A 24,335-nucleotide genomic window follows, 5' to 3' on the forward strand; every position below is an offset into this window, starting at 1 on the left:
ATGGCGATGCCTTGGCGCGTGTATCTCACCCTCCTCCTTTTCTGTAAAGCCGGTAAGTGCAGGCTGTGACCGGAGTCTGTCCATTGTCTTTTGTGTGTGTTCGAAGGGGAAATACCGGTGTGAATTTATCATCTATACAGGCTGGAGGTTAACGGTCTCCATTGGCTACAATACAGGGCAGCTTTGCCCACCACCGTGCCTCATCTCCAGGCCTGAAGGACGCTCCCCCTAGCTGAAAGAGGGCAATTCAGTCTTTGGGGCTTATTCAGTCCCCCCACTTCTCTGCGGAGGCTGCCAGACAGTGAAATGACAGTGGGGTTTGTGCTACAAGCTACAACACACCAGAGCTATTTCACACTGGCCCCTGTCCGGGTTGCCTTCAGTTAGGAGCAGCCTCATGGAGAGTCTAGCTGGTCCTCCAGGCACTGTGACCCAGCAGATAGGAAAGACCCTCATGAGAGTCAGGGTCTAATCCTGGTTATGCCTCTCTGACAGCCAGTGACTTCCCTGCCCTGTGTCTGCGTCTTACCCCCCTGTAAAACGGGGCTAGTGATCTCTGCCCTCTCCGTCACTGTCCAAAGTATTATTGAGGCCAGGGACGTGCAGAAGTAGGGAGCAAAAGGGGCTTTGAAAAATGTCTCATGCCCCGTTGCAAAATGTTAGAAGTCTTACAAAATGTCCTAATGACAACAGAGGTCCACCCTGTCAGTCACACCAGCTGTGGGCCCTGGGACGCCAGCAATCAATTAATTGTCCTGGGCACTTCAGAATAACTATATTTATTTAGCGTGCGGCTCATATCTCTTGTTCATTGCTTCCTCCGTCCTGTTGCTTATGACACTTGATTGTAATGAGCTCTTCTATTTACTAGTGTAAGCAAACCAGAGACAAAATAGAATGTTGTCAAGCAGATGTAGGCACCCATTTATTCATTATCCCCCTGCTCTCGGGATCCCTGTACCCAACTGATTTCAGTGTGTCTGTCTGCATGTACAAGGGGCCACACTGACTTATCCTGATGCAATATTTTTCATTTTTATTTTTAATATTTAATTTTTAATATTTTAATGATTAAATTAGACAATTAAATGATAAACCCTTCCGAATGGAGGATCCTCTTTGTCCAGGGCCTAATGCATTTTAGGTGCTAGATTAATTATTGATTATCGATCATATGCATTATTGATGGGGTCTATTGTTGTTATTTAAAAAAGAAAAAAAAAAAGCCCTTCTGGTTTGCAGACAAAACTTGAACATGTGAAGTGAGTGAATGCTAAAGCTTCAGAAACCAGATGGAAAATGAAAAGAATCCAGCATTTTTCATGTTTTATAAATCTCACGCTTGCTAAATCAATCTCTTCATTTTGGGGGGCCTTGATTTTTGAGCCCTGGAGGCTGGCTGGTAACTCGCAACGCAGTGCAGTGCTTATGTTACGGGTGCGCACATGTTACAATCCCACCTTTCTGAGAGGAGGCCGGGTTTGGGACTTGCTGTTTCTTTCGGCTCACTTTGGGGTGCGAGGCTGTTGTTCAAGATGGTCTCTCACAGTATTCTTATCAGCAAGTTAAAGAAGTACGGGTTGGATGAATGGACTATAAAATGGATAGAGAACTGGCTAGAGCATAGGGCTCAACGAGTAGTGATCAATGGCTCCATGTCTAGCTGGCAACCGGTCACAAGCAGAGTGCCCCAGGGGTCGGTGATGGAGCTGGTTTTGTTCAATATCTTCATTAATGATCTGGAGGATGTGGTAGATTGCACCCTCAGCAAGTTTGCAGATGACACTAAGCTGCGGGGAGTGGTAGATACCCTGGAAGGTAGGGATAGGATACAGAAGGACCTAAACAAACTGGAGGATTGGGCCAAAAGAAATCTGATGAGGTTCAACAAGGACAAATGCAGAGTCCTGCACTTAGGACGGAAGAATCCCATGCACTGCTACAGTCTGGGGACTGACGGGCTAGGCAGCAGTTCTGCAGAAAAGGTCCTGGGGATTACAGTGGATCAGAAGCTGGATATGAGTCAGCAGTGTGCCCTCGTTGCCAAGAAGGCTAATAGCATATTGGGCTGCATTAGTAGGAGCATTGCCAGCAGATTGCGGAAAGTGATTATTCCCCTCTATTCAGCATTGGTGAGGACGCATTTGTAGTATTGTGTCCAGTTTTGGGCCCCCCACTGCAAAAAGGATGTGGAAAAGTTGGAGAGAGTCCAACGGAGGGCAACAAAAATGATGAGGGGGCTGGAGCACAAGACTTCTGAGGAGAGGCTGAGGGAACTAGGCTTGTTTAGTCTGCAGAAGAGAAGAATGAGGGGGGATTTGATAGCAGCCTTTAACTACCTGTTCTCAGTGGTGGCAGATGACAGAACTAGGAGCAATGGGCTCAAGTTGCAGTGGGGGAGGTCTAGGTTGGACATTAGGAAAAGTTATTCACTAGGAGGGTGGTGAAGCACTGGAATGGGTTACCTAAGGAGGTGGTGGGATCTCCATCTTTAGAGGTTTTTAAGCTGCGGCTTGACAAAGCCCTGGCTGGGATTATTTAGCTGAGGTTAGTCCTGCTTTGATCTTAGTCCTCTGTTAGTCATCTCTTGTCCAAAGCGTCCCAGTCTTATTAAAAGTCCCAGTCTTACTAATCTCTCCTAATAGGGAAGCTGTTCCATACCCCTCATCATTTCTGTTGCCTTTTCTGTACCTTTTCCAATTCCAATGTATCTTTTTTGAGATGGGGCACCCAGGTCCGCACACAGTATTCAAGGTGTGGGCGTGCTGTGGTATTATAAAGAGGTGATAGGGTATTTTCTGTCTTAATATCTGTCCTTTTCCTAATGATTCCCAACACTCTGTTAGCTTTTTTTACTGCAGCTGCACATTGAGTGGATGTTTTCAGAGAACTAGCCACAATGACTCCAAGGTCTCTTTCTTGAGTGGTAACAGCTAATTCAGACCCCATCATTTTGTATGTATAATTTGGGATTCTGCTTTCCAATGTTCATTACTTTGCACTTATCAACACTGAATTTCATCTGCCATTTTGTTGCCCAGTCACCCAGTTTTGTAAGACCCTTTTGTAACTCTTTGCAGTCTGCTTTGGACTTAACTATCTTGAGTAGTTTTGTCTCGTCAACAAATTTTGCCACCTCACTGTTTAGCCCTCTTTTCCAGATCGTTTATGAATATCTCGAACAACATTGGCCCCAGTACAGACCCCTGGGGGACACCACTATTTACCTCTCTCCAGTCTGAAAACTGACTCTTTATTCCTACCCTTTCTTTTCTGTCTTTTAACCAGTTAGTGATCCAAGAGAGGACGTTCGCTTTTATCTCATGACTGCTTCCCTTGCTTAATAGCCTTTGGTCAAAGGCTTTCTGAAAGCCCAAGTACACTATAGCCAGTGGCTGACTCTTATCCACATGCTCGTTGACCCCCTCTCAAAGAATTCGAATAGAAGCATGATTTCCATTTACAAAAGCTGTGTGGTCTCTTCCCCAACAAATCGTGTTCATCTGTGCGTTGGATAATTCTGTCCTTTACTATAGTTTCAGCCATTTTACCTGCTACTAAAGTCAGGCTCACTGGCCTGTAATTGCCAGGATCACCACTGGAGCCTTTTTTTAAAAATTGGTATCACATTAGCTCTCCCCCAGTCATCTTTCAGAGAAGCTCATTTCAATGATAGGTTACGTATCACACTTAGTGGTTTCCCCACAGCTTCCGTGCTGGAAAGAACACTCTGTGTCAGCTGCTTGGGTGACAAATCAGCATGGGTTATTCCACCCAAGCTACCCCCTATCAAACAGCTGTGGATCAGGTTCTGTATTTTCATGTCCAGTTTGACAGTTTCCTCTGACTTATGCTTAGTGTGAATTCTCAGGAACTGTGATGTGATTTCCCTAGCAGTGGACACTTCCTATCCCCTGCAGTGACAAAGATCACGGACACTGCAGTCAGGAGAAATATCATCTATATCCTGTCCACTTCATTTCTAAGTGCTAAGGCACCTTCTTTTTTAAGCTGCCGTTCTGGAGAAAGGTGTAAACCCTGCCTGACCACAAAACCTACATGGAACCTATTTAACACAGAGAACTTACAGCAAATGTCTGGTTTTTGCACCCTCATTTCCTACCCCTCGGCTTGATTTTTCCACTGCTCAGTAAGTACCTTGTGCCGTCATTTACACGTGTGTAAAGTAAGTGCAAAGTGGGTGTAGCACAGCCAGGGGCCAGAATCAGGCCAGCTCTCTTGACTTCAGTAAAGCAAGGCTGGTTTACACTGGTTGAGGTGCAAATGAGTATACAATGTGCAATATGGTGAAGAACCGGGGCTTCCATCTGTACATTCTTCAGACGCTAGCTGGGGAGATGCTCCTTCAGGGCACTGAACTGCCCTTAGCCACCTGCATGTCTTTAACCGCATGCTGAAACCATACTCCTGATGCCCTGTGGAAATCATCGAGCCAAGACATCACACCAGTGCACCATGACTGCCACGTTGCAATGCACTGTCATCCGACTGGGATGTCATCCGACTGCGGCATGGTCGAGGCACCGGAAGCAAACTCAGGACCCTCTAGTTCTCCTGTGAGCACTGGAACTAGCCTCACGGGGCACGAAGACTGACCCAGGGGGACTGGATTAGCCCCACCAACGCCGTGGTAGCTCTTAACTCCAGCTGCCATCTCCCCACTCAGAGGACGAGGTCCTGTCTCCCAATGAAGTCAGTGGCAACACATCAGTTGGCTTCAGCGGGGCCAGGAGTTCACCCCGTGGGTTTTTAAAGCCGATTTGCTTTATTCGTTGTCTCGCACTGTTTCTAGTCATTCCGGCTGGTTTTTCGGTAGTTTGCTGTGCCGTAGTCCTGAATGAACTATCCGCACTGCCGGAGGAACGGAGACGTAGATCCCAAAACGGAAGATTCATATTTATTACCCTAGCCCAGCTGAGATCAGGGCCCCTTGGGCTAGGCCTGTGCAAGCACACAGCAAGAGACAGCTCCTGCCTGCAGATCTTACAGCCTGACGAAACTAGACAGGCCAAAGGAAGGTCCATGATCCCCGTTCTCACAGATGGTGGAACTGAGACAAAGAGGGATGAAATGACTTGCCCAGGGTTGCATGTGAGTCTGTGGCAGGGCTGGGAACTTGGACGCAGATTTCTTGGGTCCCAGCCATTGTCTTAATGACCATATTATAAATTATTATCAGCCTTGCCTGCATCTCAGACCCGCTCTCCTTTTCCAGCCCCTCCCTGCCCTCAGCAGCCCCAGCCTCCATTCATCTCCCCCTTCATTTCTTGCCTCCACATTTTCTATTATGCCCTGCCCATCACTAAAGCAGCCACGGGCTTGATTCTCCGCTGTGCCTGAGCACAGCTGGGGGAGGGGAAGGGGGTAACATGGCTATAGCTTCCTGATTGTCACACAGCCAGCCCTGGTAAGTTAACGCTGCAGGTGGGCAGTGGGATAGCTGTCATAGTGGAGACTGGCTCTGCCACGTTCCCTCCCTTCTCATTCCCTGACACACACCCGCCTCTCCCCGGCCAGGCCATGGCCACCTCTGCCTTCCTTCCTCAGCAGGCAGCAGAGCTGTGGTGCAGGGATAGGGAGCAGAGCCTGGCAGCCAGTGGAGATTCCTCTGCCACAGGGGGATTCTCCAAGGCAGTTCTCCAGCTGCCACGTGAGAAGCGCAAAGTGAACTTGACAAACTGGGGAATCCAGCTTCAGAAAAACCCAGCCCCTAAAAACGTGTTTCTGCCGTCCTGGCCATGGGAAGAGAAGGAAAAAACCAAAAGAAAAACAGCACCCTCAGGAAGGCCAAGAGCACAAAATGCTTTATTCTACCATGGCTTGTCTAGTCTGAACTTGGAGGGGAATTTTATCCCATTGCTCTGAGATCGTCACTGGTTTTCGGTTCATTTCTGGGTCCAGTGTAAGGTGATGGGTTTAATGACATCTGAGATGCTCAAGCTAACAGCTCCCAGATTGAATCATCTGTAAACCGGTGGCAGCGCATTTTCAGCAAACTGATCTCACAGCGTGCAGATTGATGGATCTTCAGGGCAGGCTGTGAAGCTCAGCTATTTTCCTACGATTTGCTTGCATCTTTGGGGAGGAAGGCGGGTGGGAGGGAGTGATGGGGGCATTGGTCCTGTGAGAGTCTGTGTATGGTTCTGTAAGTATTTGTCATGTGCTTAGAAATTCAGGTGAGCACATTTTTAACAGGCTGAGAGCAATAAACTTCCGAGGCTCTTCTTAGCTGCTCTGCCTGGGGAGTGGGTGTGGAACGTGCTTGGTTTGTTGTGATGGGGTGTGTGGTCGATCTGCTCCTAAAACCTCCTTTTCCTTCCTTCCACGCACCAGGAATCTCCAAAGCAGACGCAGGCGCGACAGAGCTGAGCGGGATTCTGGGGGGGTCGGTCACCTTCCCTCTGGGGATCCCAGCAGAGCAATTCAAGAACGCTGCCTGGACTGTGAACACAACAGAAAGTCTAGTAACTGTAGCAGCAGGGACACCACCCACTGTCATTGTGATAGAGAAAAATTATGAGGGACGCCTGGGAACCCCTGAGAACAGCTACTCCCTACAGCTCACCGGCCTGAGGATGGAGGACGCAGGCCTCTACAAAGCTCAAGTGAACACGGCTAAAGACAAGGTCACCAAGCACTTCATGCTGCGCGTGTACCGTAAGTGTGGGGCAGGTTTTTTACTTTATGTTACTGTTAACATTTGATACAGTAAAAATTACACTTGGGGGCATTTTACCGAGACCGTTGAACACCCCTGTAACAAACACAGACCGTTTCACCAGCCAGGAAACCCTCTCCCGCCTGCCATCACGAGCCGGCTTTGCAGCATGTCTGAGTGTCCCCAGCTCATCACTCCCTTACACCCGGTTTATGGTGGGCGGACTCCACTGAAGGAAGTGGAGTCACACCAGTGCAGGTCCCATGCAACTGAGACCTGAATCAACCACGCTCTGTCTGGTTTTCTATGCCCTTGTCTACCGTGGAGAAAGAGACGCCAGTTCAGGGCTGCCAGGTGTCTGGCCAGGCGCCTGAAACTCCTGCATTTGGCGACACCCGTCGAGCAGCCCCGCAGCTGAGTGCTTATGCATCCATGAAGGCTGTGGAAAAGATACAGGCTTTTGCCTGCGGTGTCCTTCGGCCTCCTGGGGCCACTGTGCTGAGCCAGCAGCCAGCAGCCAGGCGCCTCCTCTGCCTCTCCTCGGCTGGATCAGAGTCTGGGAGAGTGAGAGGTGGCTGCAGTGGCTGGAGGAGAAGGTGGCAGTGACAGCGGCATGAGGTGAGGCCCCTCCCTTACCAACTGTGGCAGGTCCCCCAGCCGCCCCAGGCAACTAGTACACACCAATTCCCAGGTACTCCAGCAGTGACAGAAAACCCAGCATCCACCTATCCACCTCCAGCCTCCCCCTGCTACTCCACCACCCCTAGAAAGCCACCAGCTACTTCCCACCCACCCCACAGCATCCCATCCGCCCCCTCCTCCACACACCTTCCAGCAACCAGGCCCCCTCGCATCCTCCAACAGCCAGTTGCCAGCTTGTGTGCAGATCCGTGCTCCACCTCGGCTACTTGGGGGGCCGGCTGTGCTTCTCTCTGGGCCTCTGTGTAAAGTTTTGTTAAAGCTGAATGAAACTTGCAGAGTTAGTTCTGAAGAAAAACAGCCCCCAAACATTGTCAGCTGCTGTAATAATGCCTCGTCCAAATAATGCTGCTCCGAATTTTTCAACTGAAATTTCTTTTGGTAGAAAAATTAGGTTCTTTTCGACAATGAAATGTTTCACTTACACGGTTTGATTTTGACAAAATTTTCAGTTTTTCAACCAAAAGCATCAAAAGGCAATGAAAACATTCCCATGTCAAATTACAATCTCCATTTCGTTTTGGTTTTTGAAAGCCAAACAAACATTACAATTTGAAACCAAACGGCCTAGACCTGCCTTCAGAGCATAATAGCTGGAGACACCAGCACTTGCCTGCTGCATTCTTCTCTGCTTTCTCCCAGCGTGGGCTATACATGCACACCAAGTTTTGTGCACCACCCTGGGTGACATTTCATGCAAATTATTCAACGAGTTGATTTGCATATTTGCAAACAATTTGCATGTACCTTATAATAATAAATATCAGCTTAAAAGTCTCTGGATGGAGAGCTGGTGAAAGGCATCAGACTTTAAGTACCTCATCGCATACTACTGTTTCCCTGAATGGATTTTCAGCAAGGTGTGAACCCAGCACCTCTACAGATCCAGAGCCCAGATGCCCCCCCCACCCCTTGGAGTTATAGGAGTAACTGATAGAAGAACTAAGTTGTTTCCTTTTTTCTGGACCAGCTCCTTGAGGGCAGGAGAATTTAATAAAACACATTTTGCCAGTGAGTGACAAAGTTATTTGTGGTTCTGCACTTACAGGACAAGATTCCAGGGTTCTAGTCCTGGTTCTGGGAGAAAAGTAGTGTCAAGTGGTTACAGCAGGATAGAATCAGCATAACCAGGCGCATAATTTGGCACATTCGCATATGTTGGAAACCTGGATTCTGTTTCCATCTCTGCTGGGAATGACATTGTGCAATTTCTTGATTATGTTGTCTGTAAAATGCAACGTCTTGGCTAATAATAAAGGATGAGAAGGGCACAGAAATATTAACCCAGACCGTGGCTATTTCTGAATAGTGAGGGACTCCTGAATGCAAATATCGTCTGAACATGAATATCACATTCTGCATGCATCTGTACTGGGTGATTCCATCGCTTGAGTCGTTTAAATCCGGCACAGACATAGCCCAGCAAAGTGTGAGACAAGGAACAATCCTGCATTCCCAGCAGGATGTGACCTACGGGGTATTTCCCTTTCATTCTATAATGATGCCCGTGGTTCTGCTGTCCTGCTAGTTTGGGGCAGACACATGTAAGAACCTGCAGTGATTTTTCTTCACATTAGTGATCTCACATGTGGGTTTCTTTTCTCCATCCCTGCAGGGCAAGTGCCAGAGCCAACCATCATCTGTCGCTCGAAGACTTGTGGGAATGAAAGCTGTGACTACAATCTGACCTGCACGGTCAGGGACGGAGGGGAGAATGTGACCTACCGCTGGACTCAGCCAGAGAAAGGCGCTTCTGTAATCAATGAGTCCATTCTGCTCATCTCCCGGGAACCCCAGACTGCTCCCTGGAACCTCACCTGCACAGCACAGAACCCCGTCAGTACCAGCTCCAGGACAGCCTCTGCAGAGGATTTTTGCCCAGGTAACTCCCTCTGCAGGAAAGACTCCTGTTTAAATAAAAAACAAACAAACCATAAACGTCGATAGAAGCTAAAGGACCCACTCCTGCCATGTGCTGATCTCCCAAGTCAATGGCGGGATCAGGCTCATAACAGTGACAGTTTTACAGCACTGCTTGTGTTATAAGAGAGCATGGAGAACATATCACTGAGAACTGAATTGCACCCTCACAGGCATAACTGTATAAGAGCTTCTTTAACAGGGAGTAAAGAAGCAAAAAAGCTAGCAGTCTTTTCAGCTAGTAATGGAAGACCCAGCACTGGCTAAGCACAGGATTCAGAAGTTCAGCTGCTTTTCAGAGGTTATCCAAACCTTTTTGGTTCAAGACTAGAAATGTTGAGATTCAGGCCATGGCACAACATTTCTGGCAGTTCTAGGTCCTGGCTGGGTTATAAATAGCACCAGACTGGCATTTTTTGTGATATTTGGTAAAGCCGCTCATGAATTGTTTGTCAAAATGTTTTTGACCGAAAATGCAGTTGCTGCAAAATTGAAATTTTTCACGGGAAAATTTTGATTTTGCCAAAAAATAATTGATTTTTCAGTTAGGAAAATCTAAATGAAATATTTTGTTTCTGGTCAGTTCAGTGTGAAACTGCAGCTGACTAAGGTGCTGCGGTCCTTCATAGGAATTTTAATTTGGGTGTTTCGTGGCCCCATTCTTTTCTATGCACCAGGCTCATTGGTTGGACTACATCTCCCATGATGCACCGTGGCTTCTCCTCTGATTGTCAGGTGTGGCTGTGCATCATGGAAGATGTAGTCCAAGCAGGGAACATGACCCATCATGAAACGCTGTGGGCGGGAAGGACCAGAACTACAAATCCCAGGAGGCAGTGCGGCAACATAGCAAGATGCCGTTTAATGTCCAATGGGCCCATAAGAAAATGTTGTGATTTGGGAAATGCCTAAATGTCTCACGACGATCAAACCTGGTACAATATTTCCTTCCCACGTGTCTAAATTGAAATTGTTTTGTTCAGTGAAAAGCTTCAATCTTTGGTCTTGTCGTCATAATTGGGATGAAAACATTTTGGCCAGTCACATGGGATGGAAATTTTTGCTCCCCTTTGACATTTCGGCCTTTCTAGTTCTGGACGGGAGGAGGCATTGCAGGGATCTCCGTCCTCCTGCTTCTTCTCTGGGCGGTGGGAGCGGACGTGTCAAGAAGGGGAATCAAGAGCAGGGGGAACAGGAGTAGCTGCTGCCTGGCTGGGGAAGTTTTGAGGCTCAAAGTCAGTCCCCTCCCCCCGCCAGCTGGAACAGCACCAACAGCTGATGGGAGAAGCAGAACAGTCCAGGGGGCTGGGAGTTCCCCTACTTGCTTCCTTAAGATGTATCCCTCTTCTACCAGGGTGGGCGTAAAGAGGAAGAATGATAGACTGCAGTTCTCCTTCCTCATCAGAGGAAAAGAGAGAGTCTAATCCTGGCGTCTCCTCTAGCCAAAATCCAGGGGAAAGAGAAATGATGCGGGGATGCGGGGGGGGGGATGATGCGGAGGGGATGGGTGGTGGCTAGGAGCACAAGGGGTATTACTTATTGCACACACACACGCCTTTCCTTGGCAACATGGAGTTCTTTCAGATCCATTTATTCTCTTGTCCCCATGTTGCATCCCACCACGCATATCGCTATGCCATTTTACCACATGGCATCAGCACCCACCACAACCACCATCCCTGCTCAGCCTCTCCTACCACCTTAGCTGCCTTTCAGGGGGCCAGCCAGCACTGCCAACGCTAGCGATTTTATTGTGATATTTGGTGTTTGTCTACAAGCCCCAGCTCCAAGAATCATGAGATTAGATGAAAATCACAGCTTTCATTTGTGGGGAGGGGGAGGAGGAGGGAGAACTGAGTTTCTAGCCTTTGCATTATGGACCCCTATGGGTTCAATAAACAGAAGAAATATAAAATTTATTATGACTTCAAATCTCATGATTTTTGAACACTTGAGGTTGGCAATCCTGCACATCTTCAGCTGGTGTAAATCAGTGCAGCGCCACCGAAGTTCATGCAGCTACGCTGCTTTTCCACTTGCTGGGAACCCTGGAAGAAGTGGTAATTTAGGAGCAAACCTAGGTTCAAGTGGAAGAAACCCTTTTGCTCCATTGGAAAGCGTCATTGGGGAAACACACCAGGAGGCCTTGGCATTGATATAGGGAAATAACTCACGCTATTGCTGGGATCCTTTATGGGGCTGGAGTACTGAAAGAATCAGGAGGAACGCACAGCAAATATACATCAGTATAGCTCCATTGACTGCTGGCTTTATGTCTCCACTGTCCTGTGTAAATGTGAATCAGGAGTTCTGTATTTCCCCCTAACAAGTTGTTCCTATGGCCCCTTTACGTAGCAATGGAAGCATAAAGGGACCTTAAACAGGGGTGAAAATTATATTTACACTCCTTTTAAGCCTCCTTTACAATAGCCAAGCAGTGGCGAGGGGCCTTGGTGTGAATGTGACTGACACCCAAAATGCTCAGAATTTGTTTGATTGTATTGGTTGTTTGCCTGTGTGCAACAAATCTGTCATTTCTTCCTTGCTGTAAAGTGGCCAAATACTAATAATGTATTATTTGTGTTACTGTAGCCCTAGGAGCCCAGGCCATGAATGGGGATCCCATTGTGCTGGGAAAACACTGAACAAAAAAAGAGGGTCCCTACCCCAAAGAGATAAGACAAGAGACACCAGGTGGCTAGAGACAGATGGGGGAGCACGAGGAAACAATGAGAAAATGTTGGTCAGCAAGGCAGACAGTGGTCTCTGAATGAGGGTACTTTACCCGCACTCGGTGCTGATGCAGAACATGGCCTCCCAACCATCCCCCTACTGTTTGGCTGTCTGCAGCGGCAGGAAAGGTTTCTGCAAACTACCGGTGGTTCTTGGGTGACCTACAGCCCACACAGGCATCCTGTTTTAGGGTAGAGGAATGCACCTTTCTGTTACGTCTCGGGGCTGTTCTCTTCACTGTCACTAAACTATTTATCTTTTTTTTAAGCAAACTCACCTCAGCCACAAGCTGCTGACAGGACTTGGATCCCTGGAATTGTAGCTCTAGGGAGCATTGCTGTCATTTTCATTGTCATTGTCGGTCTGTGGTTGCTCAAGAACAGCAGGAAAAGAGGTGAGCTTCTTCACTGGGTTGGAGTAACAACAGCTTCTGAAGCACCATAGATGTGCATCACAGCAACGTAGGGCTAGAAGGGACCTCGAGAGGTCATCCCGTCCAGCCCCCTGCACTGAGTCAGGACCATGATGCATTGCAGGTCACAGGCCCCTGCCCCTGGGAGCTGACAGCACAAAGGCAGGATTGTGGCTGCAAAGCCCCTGCCACTGCCCTAGGAGGCGTTTTGATGGAGGCCGATGCAGTGCTGCTAAGAAAGCCAGGGGAGGGGGCTGGTACAGATTGCAAAGGGCCCCCCCCAGTTTAATTCCACTGGCAGCGCAGAGACGGGGAGAGTAGCTCTCCTGGTGGATTTAGGCTGCAGCAGCCTGTAGTGACGTCCGCTGTACAGAAGAGGCAGGGCTGGGCTCTGTTGACTATAAAGGGGATTCTTTATCAAGGCTGCTGGACAAAGACGGGCTCTGAGGTCCTCTCTGGCTTCCCAGCGCCCATTCCGTGCTGCCTAGTGCCGCTACAGTGGGCCCTGGTTGTCAGGTGTTGCCCCTTTCTACACTGGAGCAAGGGCAGAGTCGGGATGGAGGTATGGTGCTTTTATGCCACCGTTCTGCTCCCCATAGCCCCTTGGTGTAGGTTAGAGCAGCCTCGGGGCTGCTCTCATTACGCTTTGCTCCCTGTGGCCCTGGGGAGCTGAGACTAGCCGCAGCATAGCATGCTCCAGCCACGCACCTGATCTGCACCCTGCCCTTCTGCCAGCTCTCAATGGCCAGGGAGATCCTCTGTGCAGGGTGGGTCTCAGGAGGCCATTTCCACCCACTTTCAGTCCCCATGTGTAAGGATCTCCCTAAAGCCTGGCCTGGACTTTGCAATCCTGGAAGGGACTTCTGATTACAGCCCATCAGTGTGCGTCCTGGATTACCTGGGGGCGGGGGGGTCTCCAAAAAGCCACAAGGCAATCCCTGCCCCCGGGAGTAGCTGCCTCTGCAGCGGGGCTTTGCTTGGAGACTTTTCATCATCCATCATCTTAGCAGCAAGGCGGCTTCTCTGCTGGCCCCCTCTCCCCCCCCCCCCAGCAGCCTGTCCTTCCCCTAGTGCTAAGCCGTGGGCCGGGAAGGTTCCAGGGGTGAAGAAGGCTGAAAGAAGCTTTGCTCTTGGTTTGAGCTGTGCTCTCCTAATCCACGGCCCCTTTTGTTTCTTTCTGTCTCAGCCACACAGAAGTTGAGTCCAGGAGCTGCTGGCAGTGCAGGTAAGAGTCTGAGACTCAGAGACACGAAGGGCAGAAGGGACCAATACGATCATTTAGTTTGACCTCCCGCACGACGCAGGCCACAGAACCTCACCTGCCCACTCCTGTAACACACCCCGACCTGTGCCTGAGTTAGTAAAGTCCTCAAATCGTGGTTTTAAGGTCCAGAGAATCCACCAGCAAGTGAGCCGGGCACCATGCTGTGGAGGAAGGCGAAAAACCTCCAGAGCCTTTGCCAATCTGCCCTGGGGGGAAATTCCTTCCCGACCCCAAATATGGTGATCAGTTAAACCCTGAGCACGTGGGTAAGACTCACCAGCCAGACACCTGGAAAGAATTATCTGTAATAACCCAGAACCCCCCCCCCAGCTAACATCCCTGCACAGGCCATTGGCATATCTGCCACCAGCAGTCAAAGACCAGTCAATTGCCAACTAGGCTGTCCCATCAGACCATCCCCTCCAGAAACGTATCAAGCTCAGTTTTGAAGCCAGCTCGGTGTTTTGCCCCCACTGCTCCCCTTGGGAAGCTGTTCCAGAACTTCATTCCTTTGATGGTTAGAAACCTGCGTCTAGTTTCAAGTCTAAACTTCCTGCTGGCCAGTTTCTATCCATTAGTTCTTGTGTCCACATTGGTGCTGAACTTAAATAATTCCTCTCCCTCCCTGGTATGTATTTATAGAGCAATCATATCTCCCCTCAGCCTTCTTTGGGTTAGGCTAAACAAGCCGAGCCCTTTGAGTCTCCTCCTTTGGGTCCCATTGCCCCACCTGGCCTGCATCCCCCCCATATCTGCCCGCAGTGCATTTCACTTTCCAAGGCTGATTTTCAGCCCCTTTCTCTTTTGGGGCAAGCACAGGCACAGATTTTAAGGCCAGAAGGGACCTTATGATCCTGTACTATTACGGTCGCCTCCTGCAGCCCTTGGCGCCAGGTGCTGTACACACACAGCCCAAGAAGATAGCCCTTGTTCCCAGCAGCAAACGATCTGAGGAGTCTGGTTTCCTGCACAGCACCCAATTTCCCCCAGCGATTGCTGAGCTGAGCCCGAAGCAGAGCACAGTCCTGGCCCACTGCCAAATTAACTTTGTAAATAACTCCAGCCGGGGAACGCCACCAAACCCCTGGAGAGTTAATTCCTCCTGCTTCTCCCTCGCTGCCCAGTGTGGGTCGCAGGGGATGACACAACACACGAAGGAGCCACATCCGGGGCTGACTGGAGAGGGGAAGAGCTGGCTGATGTGAATGCAAGTTGTGGTTTACGCCTGGTCCCTAGCCGTTTGTTGTGTAAATTGCACCGTCTTCACACGCTGCAGGGGGTTACTATAACGTGCATTATTCCCCCCTCCCATCCCTCTCAGCCCTGCTCCCATCCAGCTCCCCCGAGCCTGGATATCATCTCTTGCCCTGCTCCCCCAAGACCTTAGCCCCATGTCCAGGAGGCAGGAGGAGCGAGTAAAGGCTGCACGGTCTGTGTCCGTGGCATTGACCCCCCTCGCCTCCCGCCTCTTGCCAGCTGCTCATCACACTGCCACCGCTCAGCTCCACCCCCAGCTCCAGCCGTCTCTCTCATTGGCAGAGACGACAGCAAGGTAGCAAGCTGAGTGGCTGGCCAGGGAAGAGGAGGCGGGACTCTGAGGCAGCCCCGCCCACCTAGAAAATATGGTAGGCGACCAAAAGCCAGAGAATGTAATGTAGAGGCAGGAATTAGGCCAGAGGCCCTGGCCTGGCACTGCAAATTAGGTAGGTTTGGTTGCTCAGCGCAGCCACCGGCAGGGTTGCAGTCTGGACTGCGGTGCAGGTGCCATTTTGTGTTTCAACTCACATGCAGCATGTCCCAGGGCCAGTCACACACACTGGGCTCTCGCTCCCTCTGCTGGCAACTTTACATGCATTCTTTCTTTGTCTGTTTTCTTCAATCTGGAATAAAAGGCACCTGGGCATGAAAACACCTCTTTTGCTCTCCGCTTCCGGGAAGGACAAAGATGTGGCCGTGAGGATGGGACTGTAAAAACGACAAGGAGCTCAGACAGTGGAAAGGTTCTGGCTGCATGAAACGGAGGAAGAATTGGAGGCACGGGACTTGTAACTTTGAACTGTATTTTTGTGTAAACGTGGCTGAAGAAGGCAGCAAAAGATCCCACAGGAGTTAAGAAAATGGAAGATGACATTGGCAAGTTTAAAGACTTGCGCAGAAATATAAGGAGGAATGGAGCTGCTTCATAAGCAGCTGTCCCATTCCAGGAATGTGGCTGTATTCAGAAGAATACTTAAGCACTTGAGTAAGTCCCAGTGCAGTTTATAGGATTTAAAGCTGGCTTCGTGAGGCAGTGTTACCTAGTGGTCAGTGCACTGACTAGGACTCAGGAGACCACAGTCCTAGTACCAGCTCTGCCACTAGCCTGCTGTGTGACCATGTAGGAGTTAATTTCCCTGCGCTGTGCCTCAATTTCCCCTTCTGTAAAATGGGGAGAATGATAATGACCTTCTTTGCAAAGTGCTTTGGGATCAGCTGATGAAAAGCTCTAGACAGGAGCTAGGTAGTAATTACTATTAAAGCTAACCATGTATTTAAGTGCTTTCCTGAATCAGAGCTACCACATACCAGAGATGAAGCTCTCAAGCTGCAGAGTACAAAGGTCTATCTAAGAAACCAAATGGAAGAAGAAAAGATGTAGGGATTGCTGCCGACTGACAAATACTTCCCGATCCCTGGTGTTTTGGTGACCAGTTTTGGAGCTGTCATCATCAACACAACATGCAAGCCAGAGGAGAATTAGCCCCATGTGTTGTACAGACTGGACAAAATGAGCCACTATGTTCTATTTCTCCTATGGAGACTTCATATTTGTTCTTTCTTTGTTGCTTTTCCTTAATCTGAAATAAAGGCTACATCAATGGAGAAGTACCTGGTTTACTCTTTGTGGCTGGAGTTGTCTTAATGTGGATATCGAAGTTCTCTAAAGACAGCATCTGGCATCTGGCAGATCCCTGATACCTCTGCTAGTTGGTTTAGCTGTAAGGCGATGTGGTTCTAAGTTCAGTTTTAAGTTGTAGTTGTTGTATCTGACAGCTGGGACCAATTTCTCAAATCTTCATTTTAAAAAATTAGCAACATTTTGAATTTTCACCCTCCCTTTCTTCTGCCCCCGCTCCTTCCCAAAAGGTGTTTTGTTTTGTTTTGTTTTGTTACATTTCCCCCGGTTTCAAAGCAAGTGTAGAACGGGTTGACATTTTTCAAGTTTCTACAGAAGTGTCCAGTTCCTGAAGAATTTTTAACTTAAACAAAAATAAGGTGGAGAATTGAAGAAATATATGTATTTTTCCCTCTTAAAATACCCAACCCCCATATGGTTTAGGGCTACTAGATTAACAACTTTAAAAGTCTTTTCTTTTACTAAAAATAAAAGCTCTGCAGTTAACTAGTCACCTGTTACGTATTCTTTGAACAGTTACTTAGTACTGTTCATCCCAAAGTATCCCAAAGTGCCTTACAAAAATGACGGATAACGTTTACAGAAATGTTGTCAACCATCATTGTAATGCAGCCACCTCTGAGGGGGAATATGACAGCTGTTCAATACTGCATAGCAACACTCCCCAGGGCTCACTCACACAGCACTGAAATGCAGATACCATGGGGATGGTCAGTTCCCGGCAACTCTTTAGCAGCATGCAGCACCTTCACAAAGCAATTTAGAGCAGGAAGTGAAAGAAAAGAAACCCTTATCCAACTGAAACTGCAAGGAGCATTGAAGGAGGCAGACTACACTTCCCAGAGTTAGAGTTTGGCCTAGTTCTGAGGTGAACACCCCTCGTCATTCACAAAGTGCCCAGGGACCTATACTAACTCCCATGTTATGAGCCCAGTACCATGTGCAGCATGGATTGGAATTAACACACCCGTTTCTCATAAGCCCAGTGAAAGGTACCCAGGCGAGAGGCGAATGCCTGTCCTCCCCACCTGTCTGAAGTTACCATACAGAACGGATGAGAGCACAGCAAGGGGGACTGCCCAGCCCCATGACGGGAAACCAGTGCCTCCCAGTTCCCAGTCTCCACTGTGAGCAGGCTCTGCTCCATTCACTTACTTCTCACGTTCTTTTCATTGCAGGGGCTGATGAAGAAAGCACCACGGTTTATGCTCAAGTTGGTACTTTCCCACTGGTGAGTTCGCCTATATCTCCCTTGTGGTGAAACCGTCACCTATTCCGGGGACTGGGCAGGCTTAGCCAGAAGAATAGCCAGGATTGGCTGATGCCACCGGTGCCTTGGATTTACCACACGTATGGGACTGTGGGGTCCCAGGTGGGGCTATCAGAAACATTGGGGGTCACTTTGTGATGGGGTGTGGAGGAGGAGGGGTTGGAAGCAGCCAGAAATTTTTGCAGGGCTCTTTGGAACATGTAATAACGCTCGGTCGACGCTGAAAGCGGCAGCTGCTCTCAGAGAGAATGGGCCCCTTCTGGTCCTTTGCCCTCGTTGTAGCTGCAAAGGGCTCTGACCCAGTAGAACCGGGCCTCCACGCTGCATGGCGTTCCATGCCCAGTGTCTACTCCAGAAGCCTCGGTGGGCAAGGAGCCTTTCAGATAAGAAGTGAGACTAAAGCTGAGCAAATAACTGATTTGCCAAACCAAAAAAATTTCCCAAAATTTTTGGTTCAAACTGAAACTACATTTTTTTTTTAAACCAAAGAAAAATGTTTAACTTGACCCAAAATGAATTTTTTTCATTCTGCCCCCAGTTCATTTTGGGTCTTTTTCAAGTGTATTTGACCCCCCCCCCCCGCCTTTTGTTAAAAATTTGAAATGAATTGTCGTTTCAAAACAAACAAAATAATCAAAATGTTTTGTTTCACAACGGAATCAAAGACATTTTTCAGAATGGAAGAGATGAAGCAAAGTATTCTGACTTTGAAGTTCTCTCTCCTGTCCTTTTTGGGCCAGAACGAGTTGCTGAATTGAGCCCCGATTTGCAAATAGTTGCAGTACTCCAAATGAAAAAAAAAAAGTGCATTTTGGGCAAATTTGCCGTTTGCCAAAAAGATTTCGCTCCGCTTTAATTCTGACCGCAGCTTTAGCCATGCTTGCCTCCTGTGCCGAAGGCACTCTGACCTGACTGCAAAGCACTGGTTAAAGCCACCACGCTCGTCTGCTGCTCAGTAACGGATGCTATGGGGGGAATCTGTCTGTTTAGAATGGCAGTAGAAAGGGGACTCAGAAAAGGGATCCAGAGACCAAGGACGACAAAACGATCTATTCCACGGTCCATCTCCCAAGCCAGGTAGGCATTCTACACCTTGCTCTCATGTGTATTTAAGTGACACAGGTTTCCTCCTCCCGGCCGGTCGAGTTAAATGCTGTAACTGCGGAACGTGAGCATGCTACAGGCCCAGTAACAATCATCCTCCCCTAGTCAGGGACAACAACCTGGACAACAATGAGACCTGGACGAAGAGATGACAACTGATGCTTAAAAATAGTGAACCGAGTTCTGTGCTGAGCCCGGCAGGTGACAGAGCACAGCAGGGGGCAATGCAAACAGAGTCGGGGCAAAGGAGAATTGATCTCCCCCTTTCTGCTCTGAGAGCTGGTCTGGGAAGAGGACCAGCCGCACAGCACAACTTAGAGCAGCCCCAGTAGCCCAGGACAGCGGGAACGCTCCGTACCCCAGCCACCAGCTGCACTCTTTGCCAGTCCACCCCCAGGCAGTACAGGGACAACCGCTACCACCAGGAAAACCCAGCTGCACCTGGGAGGTTTGGCTGGAGGCTGCCCTGCCCCTCTTTATGCCTCCAGATCAGCGCCGAGCAAGGCACAGACGTGGGGCTAGAGAGTCTCCTTTGCACGCACGGGTTGCCAGATTCTGTGGGCCCCGTTCTCCATCGTCCCACCCCACAGAGCACCTTGCGTAACTCCCCTGGACGTCGTAACTTCCCTTTAGCGTGCTGTCTGTGCTGCGCTGCGCCGATGGGAAATACAGAGCCATCGACGCAGCGTTACGCTTCTTTCTGGGGCCGATTAACAGAGTCGACTTCCAGGATCGATTGAGCCAGTCTTCACTGCCGCTCAGTCGAATGCGCAGAAGGCAGTGTAGACACACCCACGGTGGTTTAATTGAATCGATTAAGCAGGCCTTCACTTCCGCTCAATGGCTCTGGATAGAGCCATCTGCTGGGGGCAGATTCTCCACCGTCAGCATGTACAGAGCCAAAGACAGCTGTGTAGACGTTACGGCTCAGGCTGGAGCTGGGGGAGGGAAAGGGGCTTCAGAGCCCAAGTCACCACATATTCCCAGCTATTGCCAGCGTGGTTACCCAAGTCCTGCAAGCCTACGTCTGTCAACCTGGCATCTGAGATTTGCTGCTGCGAGCGGTTCAGGTGAACACACAAAGGATCCTCAGCGGGGTCAGGATTCTGCCCCAGATCTCCGAGAGCTTGGAGCCCTTGATTCCTGCCAGGCAGGGCCCAAGCATAACTCTTCAGGCCTAGTACAGACTTGTAACATGGGCCCCTTCCCACACACATACCCCTGGGGGTTGCAGCCTGGGCCTCCGGGCCCCGGTAAAGTGTATCCATCCCCCCCTTCCCCCCCGTGGGAGCCCTGCTGCCAGGAATAGCAAGTTTTGTCTCTTTCGTTGCAGTCGCCTCTGCAAACGGATGATGAGAAGCTGTGCAAAGGAGGCCAAGGATTCCTGGAGACGGGCGAGAAAACCGTTTATTCCACTGTCAACCAGCCAACCGATGCACAAGAGGTTTGCACCTCACAATCAGCACCCGTGCTCAGAGGGTGAAATCAGGGTTTGTAGGGCCAGGCTCCATATGGCTGCCCGAGGGCCGTGTTCTGTGTGCAGCTGAGCCCCGATCCTGCAGTGACATGCAGGCAGCCCCCAGCACCCGGCGCAGAGCAACGCTGACTCCAAAGAGGCGCTAGCCATGAGCTGTAGCACACAGCGTCAGAGTCTAAATTGGTTGCAACTTCCACGGACTTCAGCAAGATTCACCACCGAGTAACTGGGAGCAGAAATTGGCCCCCTATGGGGGAGAGGGATTGTTTGTAGTCAGCTGTGCGGGGTGACTGGAGCGTAAATATGACACAGAGCAGGAAAAACATCCTGCTTGTGACAGGTCTGGGAGTGGGCAGAGTTGGAATTTTCTCCTGTAGGGATCAGGGGAACCCCCTTCCCCGTGCTGAGAACTGGGTGACATTCTTCAACCTGAACTCCTCCTCTGTGACCCCTGCCCCCAGGGAAAGGAAGATTTGCTGCAAATCGAAAAGGTGGGGGGGAAAAACCCGTTTGGGTTGAACAGACCGTTTCAGTGCAGTGCGAAGCATTGCCAAACGTTCGTGCGTGGAAACAAAAGAAAATAATCAAAGGCAAATTTCACACATCACCGTGAACCAAACCCCTGATTAAAGGCAAAGCCGAGATGAACCATTCTGCAAAACCAAGATGAATTCTTGAAATGCTTTGGCGGTGCCAAATCTGCATTTTTTGCTGAAATGAAGTTTCAGTTGAAAAATTTCCCCCAGCTGTAATCTGAACCTGAGCCCAGCACCCCAGACACTCCCGTGAGTCCTTCCCCCCTCCCCCGCAGGAGAACAGGCCTGCAGTGGAACGTCCCGGGAACCTAGGCATGTTTGCAGCACTATGGAGCGCGCGCGATGCTGCGCTTCTGTTTCTTGGGCTTTCCCATCATTAACACTTATGCTCTTTGCTGTTTTTGTTCTTGCAGACTGTGGTCTCCAAAGCCACAAATGCTGATGAGTCTGCGGACACTCCGAGATCAAAAAAGGGAGGGAATATGACCAGATCATCTAATATCTCTCGGACAAGAGCCAACCGGTGGATACAGACAGGCCGACAGGGAAACAAACAATATTGCCAGCATGATAGACCGGCGTCTCCTATGCTGCCCCTACACCGGCCACAGTCTTCCACTTTAAGCTCTTACTTCAACTGTAAACTCTTTGGGGCAGGACGAAGTCTGTTTGTTCTGAATTTGTACAGCTCCTAACCCCATAGTATCCTGGACTATAACTGCGCCAGCCAGGCATTCACACAGTCCTGAACAGTATTTCTTGTTCTCCAAGAGCAACTTCCCTCTCAGCTGCAAACCCACCCTTTCACTCATTCTTAACACACTGTCCTCCCCGGTAATCCCCAAGCCCCACCTTACCGGACTGAGGCGCTTAGCTCCTCCATCTCCCAGAGAAGACCCAACATTGTGTTCCAGGAACCCTGTCAATATCAATCTGTCTAGAGCATTTTGATTACATTTTTGTGTTCTGATAAAGAAACATGGAGGGGGGCCAAGGGAACAAATCCAGGGCATTGTGGGGAATAATCTGAGGATCCTGGATAGGCGACATTTAAGGACACCGTCGAGAGACTATTTATGTGAATGGATTCTCCACTGTCTAGGGGGATTAGCCCAGGTGGAATTTAGTGGGTTGCTTCTACCTGCAGCGCCTCTGCTCTACAACCACACTGGCTAAGCACATGCCAGACGGTGGCGGACTGTCTGGAAATGATCAGCAAAGGAATAATTATTATCCCACAAGGGAGTTGTAATTGTAAACAGAAGATTTAAACTGTTGCACAAGCAAGACCCAGTGGGGATTGCTCAACTCAGGTGACTCAGCAAAGCCCACCAGGATATGTCTGGGCCAGTGTGTTCCATGCACATGGACTGAGGAGATAAAATAAGGGACAGTGGCATCATGCCTTGGCCTTTTCTCCTCCCCCACCAATGCTGGAAGCAACAAGACATCTGGACAATGGGGAGGCCTAGGCCTCAACTACTCCCTCACTGTTGCTCCTTAGCCTTGGCTATGTATATATATTCCTGCCATCTGATTTCTACCCCTTACATCTTACGAAGTGGGTTACAGCCCACGAAAGCTTATCCCTGCAGAAATGAATTTTGTTAAGCTTTAAAGTGCTGCAGGACTCTCGGTGTCTTTTCCATAGTTAATAAATCTGGTTTACATTTCCCCTGAAACTGTGTGTTTCGGTTGAAGTGTTTGGCAAATCTCAGCTCAGTTAACGAAGGCTGGTGTATATCCTCCCCACACTGAGGGAGAGGCAGACGAGGTAATAAACTTACATTGGGGAGGCTTCTGACCAGGGCAGGACTGTACAGTCCCAGGCTGCAAGACTAAATCACTGCGGGGGAATTGGCTGGTGCCTTTCTCCTTGTAATTCATGGGTGGCTCAAGGAGCGTTCATGCAATCTAGCCGGGTGCAGAGCTCCACAAGCTCTCGTGCTGTGTGATAACAGTGCCCAGAGGGGTTTGCTGCTTGCCACCAGCAAGGCATTGTGCGAGACAGCCCAGGCTGGAGAATTAAGGGGCATAGCGGTCCCACAGTTCCAGGTTGCACCCTGGGACCCCGTCACAGTGACCTTGGGCAAGTCACGTAGCCTCAGTTCCCCCATCGGTGTCCTGGGGATATGGCCCTGCCCTACCTCCCAGAGGCTCTGGAAGGATAACTACACTGGGAATTGTGAAACACTCAGATACCATGGAGGGGGGGACCAGATAAGTACTCTGTGCTGATGGCTTAAATACCCCGGGCTCCGTCTTCAGCTCTGCCGCCCTCTACAGCTGTCCTTGTACCATCTGTCCCAGTTCCAGGGCTAGCTGCACCTCTTCCCTCTCTGGTCTCTGCGTGCATCACCTCCGACGTTGGCCCTGGCGCCTTTACATCTCCTGGCGTGCGATTCCACAGTTCTCCCAAGCCTGGACCGAGCCCCGCGCTACAGAACCCTGTGCATCAGCTACTCTCCTCGTGCAGCTGTGACCGGGGTCGGCACGGGTGGTCCTTCCCTTTGGGAATCGGTGACCGGTGTATGTAGTGAGCAGACAGCCTCCTGCAGACAACAGCACTGGTTACTTTAGCCGTCAGAACAAAGCTTCTAGAGAAAGAGGATTTTTTTTAAAAACCGTCTACAGGCCGATCTTCGCCTACGTCCCCAGGGCTCTGAAATGTGACTAGCCACGTGGTTCGAAAAGGGGCATCTGTATTCGTGGATTATTACAGGGACGATCCAAATCCATCAGCCTCCCTCTCATCCCTCTTCTCCCCTGCCCTGGTCACCCACCCTCTCCCTTCCCATATCTTTCCATTTAGCTAACAGCACTAATTACACCCCCTTCCCCGCCAAAGTGCTGGGACCTGCATGACATTTGCCACCATCCTACGGATCGCTGTTTGAATGTTTTATCCACCCTCCTGCCCCTCCATTGTGTATTTAGATTATAAACCCTTCAGGGCAGAGACTGTCTGCTACCCTTGTGCTCGGTGCTGTACAAACACAATGCGCTCCCCTGCTTTCCGCACAGCCTTGGGCACTCCTGTAATAAACAACCAGCCTATAACAAATGAGACCCTGCAATTGACTAAAGTCACCTTTCACAGACTTTCCGCTCCAGCTTTAAACCAGCAGCACAGACCCTCAGCTGCTCCCTATTCATCACCCCGATTGCTACACGGATTTCTTTCGTATTGTTTCATTCCCCAAGAGGAAACCGGCCACTCAGCAGGAAAGGGGAAGGAAGACCGTGAATGCAGCTGTATGAGGTTGATTTTCAGAGCCCCAAGCTAACGAGAATGGCACCAAAAGAAAGAAGTGTGTGGTGGATTTGGATCTCGGCGCTGTGTGC

The 24,335-nt window shown here is 49.7% G+C and overlaps 1 protein-coding gene across 1 annotated transcript; it reads left to right on the forward strand.

Annotated features, from left to right (window-relative positions):
* On the forward strand, window positions 1–22,660 carry LOC137161192 (SLAM family member 9-like). Its single transcript, XM_067560304.1, has 9 exons — window positions 1–52; window positions 6,355–6,678; window positions 8,994–9,260; window positions 12,300–12,425; window positions 13,630–13,668; window positions 17,782–17,834; window positions 18,864–18,950; window positions 20,311–20,421; window positions 21,404–22,660. The coding sequence occupies exons 1-9, from the start codon at window positions 1–3 to the stop codon at window positions 21,683–21,685; spliced, it is 1,341 nt and encodes a 446-aa protein (XP_067416405.1). The 3' UTR covers window positions 21,686–22,660.
* The last annotated feature ends 1,675 nt before the right edge of the window (window positions 22,661–24,335 follow it).

Source organism: Emydura macquarii, unplaced genomic scaffold (assembly GCF_026122565.2).
Source record: "Emydura macquarii macquarii isolate MOO-44397 ecotype Brisbane River unplaced genomic scaffold, CSIRO-AGI_Emac_v2 contig_2273, whole genome shotgun sequence".
In the NCBI taxonomy this organism is placed as follows: domain Eukaryota; kingdom Metazoa; phylum Chordata; order Testudines; family Chelidae; genus Emydura; species Emydura macquarii.

Coding starts and splice junctions, on each gene's coding strand:
- LOC137161192 (XM_067560304.1), top strand. CDS start 1: ATGGCGATGCCTTGGCGCGTGTATCTCACCCTCCTCCTTTTCTGTAAA. Junction 6,679..8,993: donor CTTCATGCTGCGCGTGTACC/GTAAGTGTGGGG, acceptor CCATCCCTGCAG/GGCAAGTGCCAGAGCCAACC. Junction 18,951..20,310: donor CGGTCCATCTCCCAAGCCAG/GTAGGCATTCTA, acceptor CTTTCGTTGCAG/TCGCCTCTGCAAACGGATGA.